The sequence below is a fragment of the Oncorhynchus tshawytscha genome, linkage group LG27, assembly GCF_018296145.1.
Source record: "Oncorhynchus tshawytscha isolate Ot180627B linkage group LG27, Otsh_v2.0, whole genome shotgun sequence".
Classification (NCBI taxonomy): domain Eukaryota; kingdom Metazoa; phylum Chordata; class Actinopteri; order Salmoniformes; family Salmonidae; genus Oncorhynchus; species Oncorhynchus tshawytscha.
Window position 1 is genome coordinate 6496468 of NC_056455.1, and position 13215 is coordinate 6509682.

Here is a 13215-nt window from a genome sequence, read left to right on the forward strand (position 1 = left end):
AGGAATAGGAACTTTGCTTAATTTTCTTCATAAGTCTATAGCTAAGGAAAAATGTCATTTAAGAAGAATTTGGGCCCTGGTCTTCTGGAGGAAAAAACCCCCGCTTGTTGCCGAACCCTGCCATAATGTATCTCACCAGAGCTCCACCTTAATGGCCAGGTGCAGCTGACATCTCTATTGGAGGACTGTAACAGATGCACCTGCCTTGAGAAGTGCATCTCCTTTATCCTCCCTCCATCCCCTTTTAATCCTCCTCCTTTTCAGTGTCTCCCCAGGCAGACGAGAGACATCTCCTTGATTCCTTGATTGGCCTGATAATAAGCTGTGTGGAGTGCTGCTGACGGACACCCCCCTCCTTCCTTCCTCCCCCTCCTCCATCACTTCTTCCTCCTCCCCTTAGGCTCTTACCCCCTCCCACACACACACACACACACACATACATACACCAGGGCTGAATCACCAGGACCTGCTTCAGAGCGATGCCGTCTCCATCATACCAGACAGCTGTACTTGAGTGTGTGCCTACCTCAGCCTGCCTCTCTCTCTTTCTCTCGATTTTTCTCCTGTCCTTCTTGCTTTACCCCACCCCTCCCTCTTTCCTTTCTCTCTACCTTAGACACTCTCATCCACTCCTGCTTCTCTCTCTCCCTTCCCTCTCTCACTCTCCCTCCCCCCTCCTCTCTCTCTCTCCTACCCACCATCCCTCCTCCCTCTCTCTCTCGGCAGTCCTTGACGGTGCTCTGTGGAGGAGCAGAGCACTGTAGTGCTGGGTTGTGCAGGAGGGAGGAAGCAGACAGCCAGCCTTTGCCCAGTGGAAACATACTGTTCTGTCTCTTCCAACGCTGCTGCCGTTGCCCGGGATACACAGTCGGCCTGCCGTGCTGCCAGGGGAGTCGAGGGCTGATGCCAGTCTGCCATGTCGGCTGAGTGCCAACCTAAGGGGTACGCGTTTTAAAGGTGAGCTGCACTGCCTTTACCTCCCGGACTGTTTACCTTGTTGTTGTCTCGATTTAGATCTTGTTTCCTACTCTTTTTCTTCTCCGCCCTTCTCTGCTCTCATCTCTGTTTCTGCCTCGCTCTTATCATCTCTGTTCTCCTCTCTTGTCCTCTCTCCCTCTCGAAGCCAGCCAGCCCTATCCTCCGACAATGCTTTTATGTTGTTGGAAACAAACCCCCTCTTTTGGGAACAAGCTGTGCTTGCTTTGGGATGTGTTTGTCTCGTTTGGTGCGGTTATTTTACGCCAAGCCATCCTCACCCTGACTGAATAGAGAGCTTATTAGATATTCAGCTGCATTGACCCATGTAGTTCTGTCTGGGTTGTTGTCAGGCTATTAAAGCTACTGTTCACTGTTTTCCTTCACTCCCCTCGTTTGATTTCTCCTGAGGTATATACCCTCCTGAAGTCTGTTGCAACATTTGGCAATCCTCTGAAAGTGAGTTATTTTAACTCTAAAATGTAGGAGATTGTGTTCTATGCATTTATTTTTCTTCTGGGTATCTGTATCTTTCTAAATATCTGCCTCCATCTCCCCTCTCCTCCTTTTCTTTCTCTCTCTTTCTCCATCTCTCCATCGTCCTCTTCCGTCTTTCTCCCTCACGTGAGAGAGTGTCTGTCTTCCCCCCAGGGTTGTTTGTGTTGCTCCTAACACGTTAACACACAGATGGGACACGGCGTATTCACACAGCCTAATGAGCAAGCCCCCTCTCATCATGTCCAGTGATAAAATACTGCAACTAACGGGGAAAGACACACTGTCCTTATAAACCACAACGCCCCATAGGACTGTGTCGTTGCAGTCTGAGATGTCTTCCTTTCCTAGTTTCCTTCATGGGCACTGACCTGTGAGGACTCAATTGGTTAGAGAAAAAAGAAAGGTGAGACAATAGGATATAACTCCAATCTGTTACCATGGGAAGGTTACAAGGAAGTGAAGCAATGTAAACATAGGGAGCCAGCTTGGACTCAACACAAGGTAGTGGTGTCGTAGTTGTGGACAGTGTAGAATGGTACATGCAGTTGTCTAGGACTGAGCTTTTGTAATAGGCCACGTTCCTCCAACTGTCTGGCCCCGTGGACATCGCTCAACCCCTAAACCTGTTTCTGTCTGCGGGAAGTGATTAGGCCATATTTCCTGCCCCTCCCTTCATCCATCATCCCTACCTTCTCTGACACCGTTGACTCCTTCTCAAGTGGGTAACTGGTTGTATGGCTTTATGGAACCTCTGAGAAGCTGGCTGTTCTCATTATTGTTATGACACACAATGTTAAAGTGTGTGTGTGTGTGTGTGTTTATAATGCCATTATCGTTGATATCTTCTGTCTTGTGATTTCTTTATCACGGTTTAGTGTGCGTGTTCGCACTTGAAAACCCTATTTGTCATATATATTGAGTATGTGGCAATATATGTCCTGTCCACACCTAATGCATGTTTTAAGGAACCATGTTCTGGCGAAGAGGCCACCCCATAGATTTGTTGGAATAGGGGTCATGAGAGGGAAGATTGACTGTTAGCCCCCACTCCTTTCCCACATACCATCAGAGTGGGTCAATGTCTGCCCAGCGAGACTCAATTCTGCTGCTAATACGATGAGATTCCCTCAGACATCCCGCCAGGGAGGGAAGGCAATGACATGATTATTTTTCCCAAACAAACGCGACGTGAATGGTGAGAACCAAAATCACATATTTAAGCAGATTGCAGATGAAGTATATTTCACCTTTAAAGGTGGACTTCAGGATTTTGGGCAAATAAGCATTTATTTCCTTCCCTAGAGTCAGATGAACTTGTGAAGACATTTTTTTTATGTCTCTGTGTGCAGTTTGCATCCTTTTAAACCATCAGTACAGCACATCCTACTATTCAATCATCTGTTGTCTGTGCCGCTACAGCTCACTAGCTAGTTGGTTTATGGAAGATGATGCTCTGCTCGTCACGGTCTTTCTTCTCATCTCAGTCATCTGCTGCACTACACTACAGACAGGAAGTTTTTCTCTCTCGCTCTCTCTGTGTGTGTTTATGTGACTGTTGTATCTGCCACACACACACAGCTCTATCTCAGGGCGTTTCCTCTACGTGATGCACTGCAATACCCTGCACTGTCAGGAATCTCTGTTTGTGTCCCTCTCCGCTCCCCCCCTCCACAACAAGAGGATGGATTGATGCACTAACTTTGGTGCACAGCTCTTACTAGAAGAGGTTATCGAATCATACAATAAAAAGCTCTTACCATGTACAGTACCAGTCAAAAGTTTGGACACACCTACTCATTGCAGGGTTTTTCTTTAGTTTACTATTTTCTACATTGAAATAACACATATGGAATCATACAGTAACCAAAAAAGTGTTTAACAAATCAAAATAGATTTTATATTTGAGATTCTTCAATGTAGCCACCCTTTGCCTTGATGACACCTTTGCACATTGTTGGCATTCTCTCAACCAGCTTCACCTGGAATGCATTTCCAGCAGTCTTGAAGGAGTTCCCACGTATTCTGAGCACTGGTTGGCTGCTTTTCCTTCACTCTGCGGCCCAACTCATCCCAAACCATCTCAATTGGGTCGAGGTTGGGTAATTGTGTAGGCCAGGTCATCTGGAGGTGTGTTGGGTCATTGTCCTTCTAAAAAACAAATGCTAGTCCCACTAAGCCCAAAACCAGATGGGATGACGTATCACTGCAACATGTTGTGGTAGCCATGCTGGTTAAGTGCTCTTCACGGTGGAAACCACACATGCAAAGATCATCTGTTCACGGGGGTTGGAACCAATAATCTCCGATTTGGACTCATCAGACCAAGGACAGATTTCTCCCGGTCTAATGACCATTGCTCATGTTTCTTGGCCCAAGCAAGCCCTTTAGTAGTGGTTTCTTTGCAGCAATTCAACCATGAATGGTGCGGCAGGGTAGCCTAGTGATTAGAGCGTTGGACTAGTAACCGGAAGATTGCAAGTTCAAACCCCCGAGCTGACAAGGTACAAATCTGTCATTCTGCCCCTGAACAAGGCAGTTAACCCACTGTTCCTAGGTCATTGAAAATAAGAATTTGTTCTTAACTGACTTGTCTAGTTAAATAAAGGTAAAATAAAATAAAAATGAAGACCTGATTCACAGAGTCTCCTCTGAACAGTTGATGTTGAGATGTGTTTGCTACTTGAACTCTGAAGCATTTATTTGGACTGCAATTTCTGAGGCTGGTAACTCTAATGAACTTATCCGCTGCAGCAGAGTTAACTCTATGTCTTCCTTTCCTGTGCACTTGAAGAAACTTTAAAAGTTCTTGACATTTTCCCGGTAGACTGACCTTCATGTGGACTTGGTCTTGGGCTATCTTCTGTATACAACCCCTACCTTATCACAATACAATTGACTGGCTCAAACTCACGAAGAATGAAAGAAATTCCACAAATAAACTTTAAACAAGGCACACCTGTTGATTTGAAATGCATTCCAGGTGACTACCTCATGAAGCTGGTTGAGAGAATGCAAAGCTGTCATCAAAGCAAAGAGTGGCTACTTTGAAGAATCTCAAATCTAAAATATATTTCATGGTGTTGATGTCTTCACTATTATTCTACAATGTAGAAAATAGTAAAACTAAAGAAAAACCCTTGAATGAGTAGGTGTGTCCAAACTTTTCACTGGTAAATGATTCCTTCATTAAGCTAACATTGTTGTTTTCATCCCACTTTTGTACATGCTTTTCTTGCCCTTTTTGTCTGTTTATTGATGTCTATCTTCAAATACAGGACTTATCTTAGCTTTTTCTGTCTCTTACCTGGACTCACAGCTACATGCACGCACGCATGCACAGAGAGCATTCACCCCCCTCCCACACACACACATTCCCGTGTTGCGCTAACCATGCTGCTGTGTCCTGCCAGGGCTACAGGGCCACGGGCAGTAGGCAGCAGATGGCCTCTCTCTCATGGGTCCCCTGCCCACTCACCTCCCCTCTTCCCCTCTGGGCTGGTGCAGTCAGCACACTGTTCGTGGCTTCTCCATCTACAAACCAGGGGAGATTTAGGCTGAGTCCCATTTCTATCAAATGGTCTCCTTTCCTCATCTCCTTCCTCTCTGATGATCATTGATTTAAATGACTGGCTGTCCATTACTATTAAATGGTCACCGTTTCTATCAATTTTGACCATGGCTCTAAGACTGCGTAGGTGGAACCAAGGGGTTGCTTGGGCTTTCATGTGGCAAGTGATAGGAGCATGGCGCTATCTGCTGTCACCATATTCAATGAGTCCTTCCATGAGACTCTTGGCGGTGTCGTAAAGGGGATGCTATGCTGCCTGGCACTCGCTGTATTAACGGATGAGTAGCTGAATGTCTGGAAAAACAGAGGGTGCATCATGCATGATGAAGCTGCACTTTTGGATAATGCTTTCTTTGTCCGAAGTTGTGCAGAATTTTTGAATGCGAAGAATGAAGTGTCTTGAGGCAGTTAATCACAGATGTGATGTTTGTTGCAAACTAATGCAGTAAGTGTATTATTGGCCGGATTTAACCCCCAGGCCAGTTCTGGTAGAAGTGGATTTTGAAGAGAAAAACGAAAGGCCAGCTATGTTATTTAAAGAAAATAATCGGCCACTGTTCTCAGACTGCAACAAACTACTCTGTCCAATGCTTTCAACAGTTATTGTAGCTACCAGTACTGTGTTCCCCAAGCATCTATTACAGCACAGAGCTACCATCCGTTAGAGTTTTCTGATAAGGTAGAATAGATCTAAAGGATACTGTCCAGAGTGTCGATTGGAGTTCACAGATAAGATAGGGGGGTAAACGGGCACAAAATTGGGTGATTCGCAGGACAACCCAAGCTAGCTTGGGGCAACATTAATCATCTTCATTTCCAACAATCTTCCCACAACCTTATGTATATTAATTTGTTCCTGAATGTTCCATTTGTTTTGTTTGTGGAGTTAAGTCTAAGATATATTTCACATTTGATCCACTAAAATAGCCATACTTTATACTACAGTGTAACACCCTCCATTTGAGATGTAATGCATGAACCCCTTTCCAGCCCAAATACACACATCATCCATCTTTATCATGCAGCCATTCCTAAGGAAGGTGTGGAATCCCCTGTGTGTGTTTGTGCTTTCCTCTCATCTCTCCATCCCTCCATTCTCTCTTCTTTATCTGCATGTTTAATTACCTGGCGAGCAGGGAAATGGGTCAGCAGTGTGATGATCAGCTGAGCACTCGCCATCAATCACCCTGATGACTATGCTCCCAGGCAGATGTGCCCATTAGCGCATGAGTGTGTTTTTATGTGCGTGTGAGTGAGTAGAAATGGGGGGGGGGTCGCTGCTCATTTTCTGGTAAATTCCTAATGTGATTTCCTTGAGGGTTCTCCCAGGGAGAAACCGCCACGGGGCTAACCATTGTAGCAGACAGACGAGACGGCTTGTTAGATGATGGGGTGGTTAAGCTAAGCTAAGGGCTGCAGGCCGACTAAACTTGTCGATATACATAGATGCATTGACTCATTGCGCTCTGTCTCTCTCTCTCTCTCTGCACTGTAGTCTGTTATGTTTTTGTTTCTACAGTACCTAATCTAGAATCCTATCACCCCCACCCTCTCCGTTTCTCTCCATCTTCACAGTGCACATTGCGCCATGTCTGCCACACAGCTGGAGGAGACAGAAAATGTTTTTGGTGAGTGTTTCTCTCTGTGTGTGTGTGTGTTTGTTTCGCACATTTAATGAGCGTTGTACATGTGACACACAAACGAAGATTTTGTGTGTGTGTGTGTGTATATATCAAAGAAAGATACACAATATGAGGCACACAGACATGGTGTGTGTCTGACCTAAGCTGTGTGTGGTCCTATAACTTTCTGAATGCCGTGGGTCAGGGAAGTCTGTGGAACATGAAGGGGTCTGTTTTTGTAATGATACGTGGAAAGGCCTATGCTATGAAATCTCATGACTTCCCTTCTCAGCCAAAAGGGCGGTCTAGTCAGGCTACACATGCATGCAGACACACACACACACAAACACTCCATGTCCTATTTTAAGAAAATCAATTCCTAAAGAGGCTATGACTCAGACTTCTACATCACAGCACCTTTTGTATATAACGTTGTAACCAGCAGTGACCAAGCTACCTCTGTCAGAGTCCTATAAATACTCCCCATTCCCCTTCAGAACAGCTTCCAGGTCACCTCTCTCTCCCTGAATAAGACACCCCAGCACTAATGTGGAACGTCACCCTTTGTGTGGACTCAGCCGTTTGGGTCTCAGCGGCGTCAGGTCCAATTCCCCAATGTGCCGACTAGTGCATACCTGCCCCCCTCTACCCCCCTGACACTGTCTTATTGCCCCAAATGAGCTCAACTCCTCTGAAAACCAGAAATTGCGGATTCACGGAATTATGGATTCACTTGGCTAACATTGAAACGTGCATCTACCTGCCTGTCATTCGCTGCCTTGGATGTGAGGTATATTTAGAGTCTGTTTGCATTTATGTGTGTGTGTCTCCACAGCACATCTTTCATATTATTCCGTCACTAAATTAGACAAAACAAAACAGCCAGTGGATTGGTCTGACAGTCTCGAAATTTTGGCAGTGGGCAACACTAATGCACATTTTTGAACTGACCATATCTCGTTTGCTTCACCAGCTCTCTGCCGTTTTCTTAATATACTGTACACACCCACCCCGCTTTCCTCTAGTGTGAGATTGACCTTCATACCTCTCCAGACAGGCCCACAGGGAAATATAGAGTCGGGGGTAGTGCGCTCTGTATACCTTTAGTGGGGGTGGGTTGTAGTATATCTTTCTCCCACCTACTCTATGTACTGTATGGTGTGTGTAGAATCCAATAAAGGGCTGGGAGGATGAGGGGGGCTTGGTTTGGTCAATATTTAATGGTGCCTCTTAGCACAGAGACTAGATCTAATAAGAGCAGGGGGATGGTGTGCACCGCAGGGGGGTAACCGAAAGGAAACAGAATAGAGAGGTGATTCTGGGCCGCTCAGTTCACCATCCTCCTTCACCCTGTTTTACTCCTCCTTGTAGTCTGGTATAATGTTGTCAACAATGTGAACAGGAGGGTTGACATACTGGAGCCAAGAAGTCTTTTAAAGGTGAGGGATTCATCTTGTAAAAAAAAGAAGCTTGTTGCGGTTGTTGTCTTTTGGGGTCGCTGTGCTTGGTCCCCCTTGACTCGCTCAGTGGAAACGTGGTAGAGAATGTAGGCGGGGGCGAGCAGAACAGTTTCCCTCTGCGGCGGTTCGGCCTGTCTGCCTTCATTACTGTCTGTGTACATCCTAATAATGAACCACGGAGCCAGCCAATGCACAGCTCATCCAATGAACCACAAAGACGATGTCATACTGAACTAGCAGTCACAGTGCTATCGTAGCACACAGCCCCATAACACACTGAACCCAACCGAACGCCATACAGTTTCAATCTTATAGGCTGAGAACTCCTATCCACTCAAACCTTGCGCTGACGTTCTTTATATAACGCTTGTTTAAGGCTTCAGTTACACTGAACCAAACCTTGCTTCCCGAGTTACAAAGCATGTATCAGATAGTAAACCGGCCTTTACATTAACACTCGGGGAGCTAAACAAAACATGTACAACCCAAAACAGAGCCCGTATCACACTCCAACCTAGCTCCGTTCCAACAGAGATGGAAAAGGACCTGCTTTAGGGCTGAATCAGGGGCCTGTAGTTATGGATGATTATCAGTGTTTGGTTGGCCTGCATCCCACAGCGAACTCACTCTGCTGTTGCTGTAGCCGTAGCATTGATTGCTAGCTTTACCTCAACCCACACCACCTAACCAGGTAGAGGAAGCAGCACCAATCCGAAACGGCAAAGCACTCAATTCCATTCACCCCCAGATTGCATGAAATGTAATTGAATGAACCTTACACTCTACCACACTGAGTTGGAGTGTTGTGGTTTTGGACTCGATAGCCCAAGCTAGACCCAGTGGTGTCTATCTAGACAAATTAGCTTTGAGTGCTGCTTGAGTTTTAGCCTGCTGTGCAAGGACGTTACCACTCGACTACACCACTAGAGCAATTCACTTCTGTGCTCAATTCTATTTCTGGAGTGATGTGAGACACGCAGGGGTTGGAACCGATTTATTTTCCCTTATCGTTCATAACAGAACTGTAACAATGTGCGCTGAGAGTCGGGAAGCAAGTTCAGGGAGTGAGTGTTTTTAATAAAATAAACGCAACATAATACAAAACAAGAATCAGGAACAACGCACAGACATGAAACGGAAACAATGACGCCTGGGGAAGGAACCAAAGAGAGTGACATATATGTAGGGAAGGTCATCGGGGAAGTGATGGAGTCCAGGTGTCTGACGACATGCAGGTGTGCGTAACGATGGTGACAGGTGTGCACCATAACGAGCAGCCTGGTGACCTAGACCGGAGAGGGAGCACACGTGACGGGTCATGATCCCGGGGAACAGGAGTGGACCAGTCAACTCTGTGGAGGCGCAGGGAAGCCGTCAATCCGGCTAAGACGCAGGAGCATGGCGCCATAGAGCGCCGGAGAGGGAGCATAACTGACAGTCCCCCCCCCCGGTGCGTTCGGCACCAGCGGCAGGGCGCCAACCCAAGGGACGATCCCGGGATTCAGGAGCGGACCGGTCACCCCCGTTGATGCGCGGGAACCTGTCGCCGGCTGCCTCATTCTGACTCAGAATATTTTTTAAAACTGTTCTAAAACAATGTATTTAAATCGGTCACATTTGTGTTGCTAAGGAGATGAAACAGATTTAGTTTTATATACTTCATTGAACCTCATGTCCTTGGTGTCCGAGTGTGTTCATCAACACTCCCTTCCTTATCATTATATCCCTGTGTCTCTGAACCCCACTGAGTGCCTGCATGGACAGTGTGCTGCCTGACTTGGCATTTCTACATGATTAAAGACCAATTACATTAGAGTGAGCACTCAGCCACGGGAGAGAGGGAATAAGATATGCACATCAAGAAATATGAGTCGGAACTTTAAATTTCCTCTTAATTCTCACACATCACAAAGACTTGAGTCATATTTTCTCTCTCTCCTTTGATTTATCTCGCTTATTTCTTTTTTTCCCCCCGAGTTGTAATTACTTTTGGTGTGGGTGGTGGGATCCTTTGAAAATAGGTTCTCAGCTATTTAGCCTAATATTGTCCAGGACAAGATAATAATTACTATATACTATATATTCCAAAAATCTGTCCCAAACCTGAATGGCTGCAGTGAGCATCAGAGAAGAGAACTTCAGTGATATTGTGTTGTTCATAGCTGATAAAAGGTTTCACCACTTTCTTCTATCTTATTTTTAGTCTGTCTCGGCTGACTGGCTGGTGTTAGATCCTCTGGTATAGGAGCAGTCCGGGCTGTACAGTACAGTCTGTGATGAGATCTGAGCGTCAGCATGGTGAGAGAGGGGTATCAGATGAATCCTGTTAGTTGGCACTTTCACTGCAGCGTGGCCGGCAATGACTCATCACTGGCCTCCGTTCTGAAACAACAACAGTAACAAGAGCACTTAGCTGTTGACTCACTCAAATCTGGCCCCTCTGTGTCTCTCCATCACTGTACTGACGCACATGTTCCTGAAGAGGGAGAAAAAAACCACAAATACAATTTAATTACATGTGTTTAAAAAACAAAGAAGTGAGAAATATATATTTCTCACAAGTAATAGATCAATTGAATACTGTCAGGGGCTTTGACTTTCATACATGTTTGATTTGGCAATTGTAATACATGAATCCCTACTACAGAGTCAATTCTTCCCAAGTAAAAAGCTAATGTTTAGTAGAGGGTTAGAGGCACTGTGTCTGTGGATCGATACAGTGCCTTCAGAAAGTATTCAAACCCCTTGACTTATTCCACATTTCCACATGTTACAGCTTAAATTTTTAAGAAACTCGCCCATCTACACACAATACCTCATAATGAAGTGAAAACATGTTTTTAGAAATCTATGCAAATTTATTGAACATGACATTCAGAAATGTCTCATTATGGGTATGCTTGATGCAGCCACCACCATGCTTGAAAATATGAAGAGTGGTGTTGGATTTGCCCCCAACATAACGCTTTGTATTCAGGACATAAAGTTAGTTTCTTTGCCATGTTTTTTTAATGCATGTTTTGGAATATTTTTTATTATTTACAGGCTTCCTTCTATTCACTTTGTCAATTAGGTTAATATTGTGGAGTAACTACAATGTTGTTGATCCATCCTCAGTTTTCTCCTATAACAGCCATTAAACTCTGTAACTATTTGAAAGTTACCATTGGCCTCATGGTGAAATCCTTGACTGGTTTCCTTCCTTTCAGTCAACTGAGTTAGGAAGGACGCCTGTATCTTTGTAGTGACTGGGTGTATTGCTACACCATCCAAAGTGTAATGAATAACTTCAACATGCTCAAAGGGATATTCAATGTCTGCTTTTTTTTTTTAACCCATCTATCAATATGTGCCCTTCATTGCGAGCCGTCTGAAAATCTCCCTGGTCTTTGTGGTTGAATCTGTGTTTGAAATTCACTGCTCGACTGAGGGGCCTTGGAGATAATTGTATGAGTCGGGTACAGAGATGAGGTAGTCGTTCCAAAATCATGTTAAGCACTATTATTGCACACAGAGTGAGCAACATTTTACTCCAGAATTTATTTAGGCTTGCCATAACAAAGGGGTTGAATACTTATTGACTCATACATTTCACCTCATTATTTTGAATTAATTTGTCAACATTTCTAAAAACATAATTCCTCCTTGACATTATGGGGTATTGTGTGTAGTCGGGTGACACAAAATCTAAATGTAAACAATATTAAATTCAGGCTGTAACAAGAAAATGTGGAAAAAGTCAAGGGGTATGAATACTTTCTGAAGACAAGTATTCAGGTTCAATGTTCATCCCCCACAATCCTCTGCTGACTCAGTCACAGGAGAACGCCCAATGTGATTAAATAGATTCATTGTCATGTATTTGGGGGCTGGATGAATGGAGTGAAGGATGGAGGGATGAGGGGAGGGGCAGGAGAGATAATTGATGGAAACGCTGAAGGGCTCTCAGATTGGGGTCAAGAGGTTGAAGGCAAAAGGATCGTTCCTCTGGGTTCACCACAGATGGAGGATGTTTGAGCAGGAGGAGGATCAGAAACACATTTCACCTCATCAATTAAACTCCTCAGTGTGACATATGCAAAGGTGGTATGGTGGTTGTAATCTCATCTTGAACCTTCTCGTAACACAGACATTAGAGGATTTTCTTTTGTGTGCATGGATTTAGCTTTTGCCCTGTAGTTTATCTTTCTAGGTCCCAGGTGAAAGGAATCTATTGAAATAGCTGTAGTCTAACGTTTAGTTCTGGGCTTTCCTTGTAACGCATTCTGCATGGATCTGTAAAAAACACTTCTGAAATCGGTCTCCAGTACTTATTTGAGCTTTTCTCTGTGAATTTTGTCATTTTCTCTGTGTTCTACCTTCAGACCTGAACGAGGCCATCCCAGAGACAGAGCTGCTGGACAACAGCATACAGAAGGGGCGTGCCCAGCTGTCCGTCAAAGCCAGGAGGCACCGCCCCTCTCGCTCTCGCTTCCGAGACAGCGTCAGTTCCACAGAGGGAGATGACAGTCTGGAGAGGAAGGTGAGTGACAGGCATGAGAGCCAATCAATCGATTACATGGACTCTCAAAGGGACAGGCACACCCACAAGACACATTCCTTTGTAGTCTGATGATGACCTTGTAGCATGTGATAACAAAAGGCAAGGGCCTTGTCTTAGTAATACAAAAAGAAAACCAGCCACGTCACGGACATCGACGCTTCGCTTACAGACAAACTAAACACCTTCTTTGCCTGCTTTGAGGATAATACAGCGCCACCGTCACGGCCCACTAACAAGGACTGCGCCCCAACCCCCGAGGTGGAGATGTTGTTTCCTACCTTCACCACCTGGGTCTTAACCCTGCCCTGTGCAATTGGGTCCTGGACTTTCTGACCGGCCGTCTCCAGGTGGTGAAGGTAGGAAACAACATATCCACTTCGCTGACCCTCAACGCTGGGGCCCCACATGGGTGCGTCCTCAGCCCCCTCCTGTACTCTCTGTTCACCCATGACTGCGTGGCCATGCTCGCCTCCAACTCAATCATCAAGTTTGCAGACGACACAACAGTAGTGGGCTTGATTACCAACAACGACAAGACAGTCTACATGG

General features: G+C 45.2%; 1 protein-coding gene across 2 annotated transcripts in view; it reads left to right on the forward strand.

Annotated features, from left to right (window-relative positions):
- Positions 1–666: 666 nt before the first annotated feature.
- The window catches only part of LOC112225720 (sterile alpha motif domain-containing protein 14-like), a 29942-nt gene continuing 17393 nt past the window's right edge, over positions 667–13215 (forward strand). The window contains exons 1-3 of one of the 2 annotated variants that reach the window (XM_042307529.1): positions 667–957; positions 6617–6669; positions 12488–12645. In XM_042307529.1, the coding sequence (XP_042163463.1) occupies positions 6630–6669; positions 12488–12645 (198 nt within the window). In that variant the 5' untranslated portion in view covers positions 667–957; positions 6617–6629. Of the gene's footprint in view, positions 958–981; positions 1435–6616; positions 6670–12487; positions 12646–13215 lie in introns of those variants that run through there. The other variant, XM_042307530.1, reaches the window with a different exon arrangement.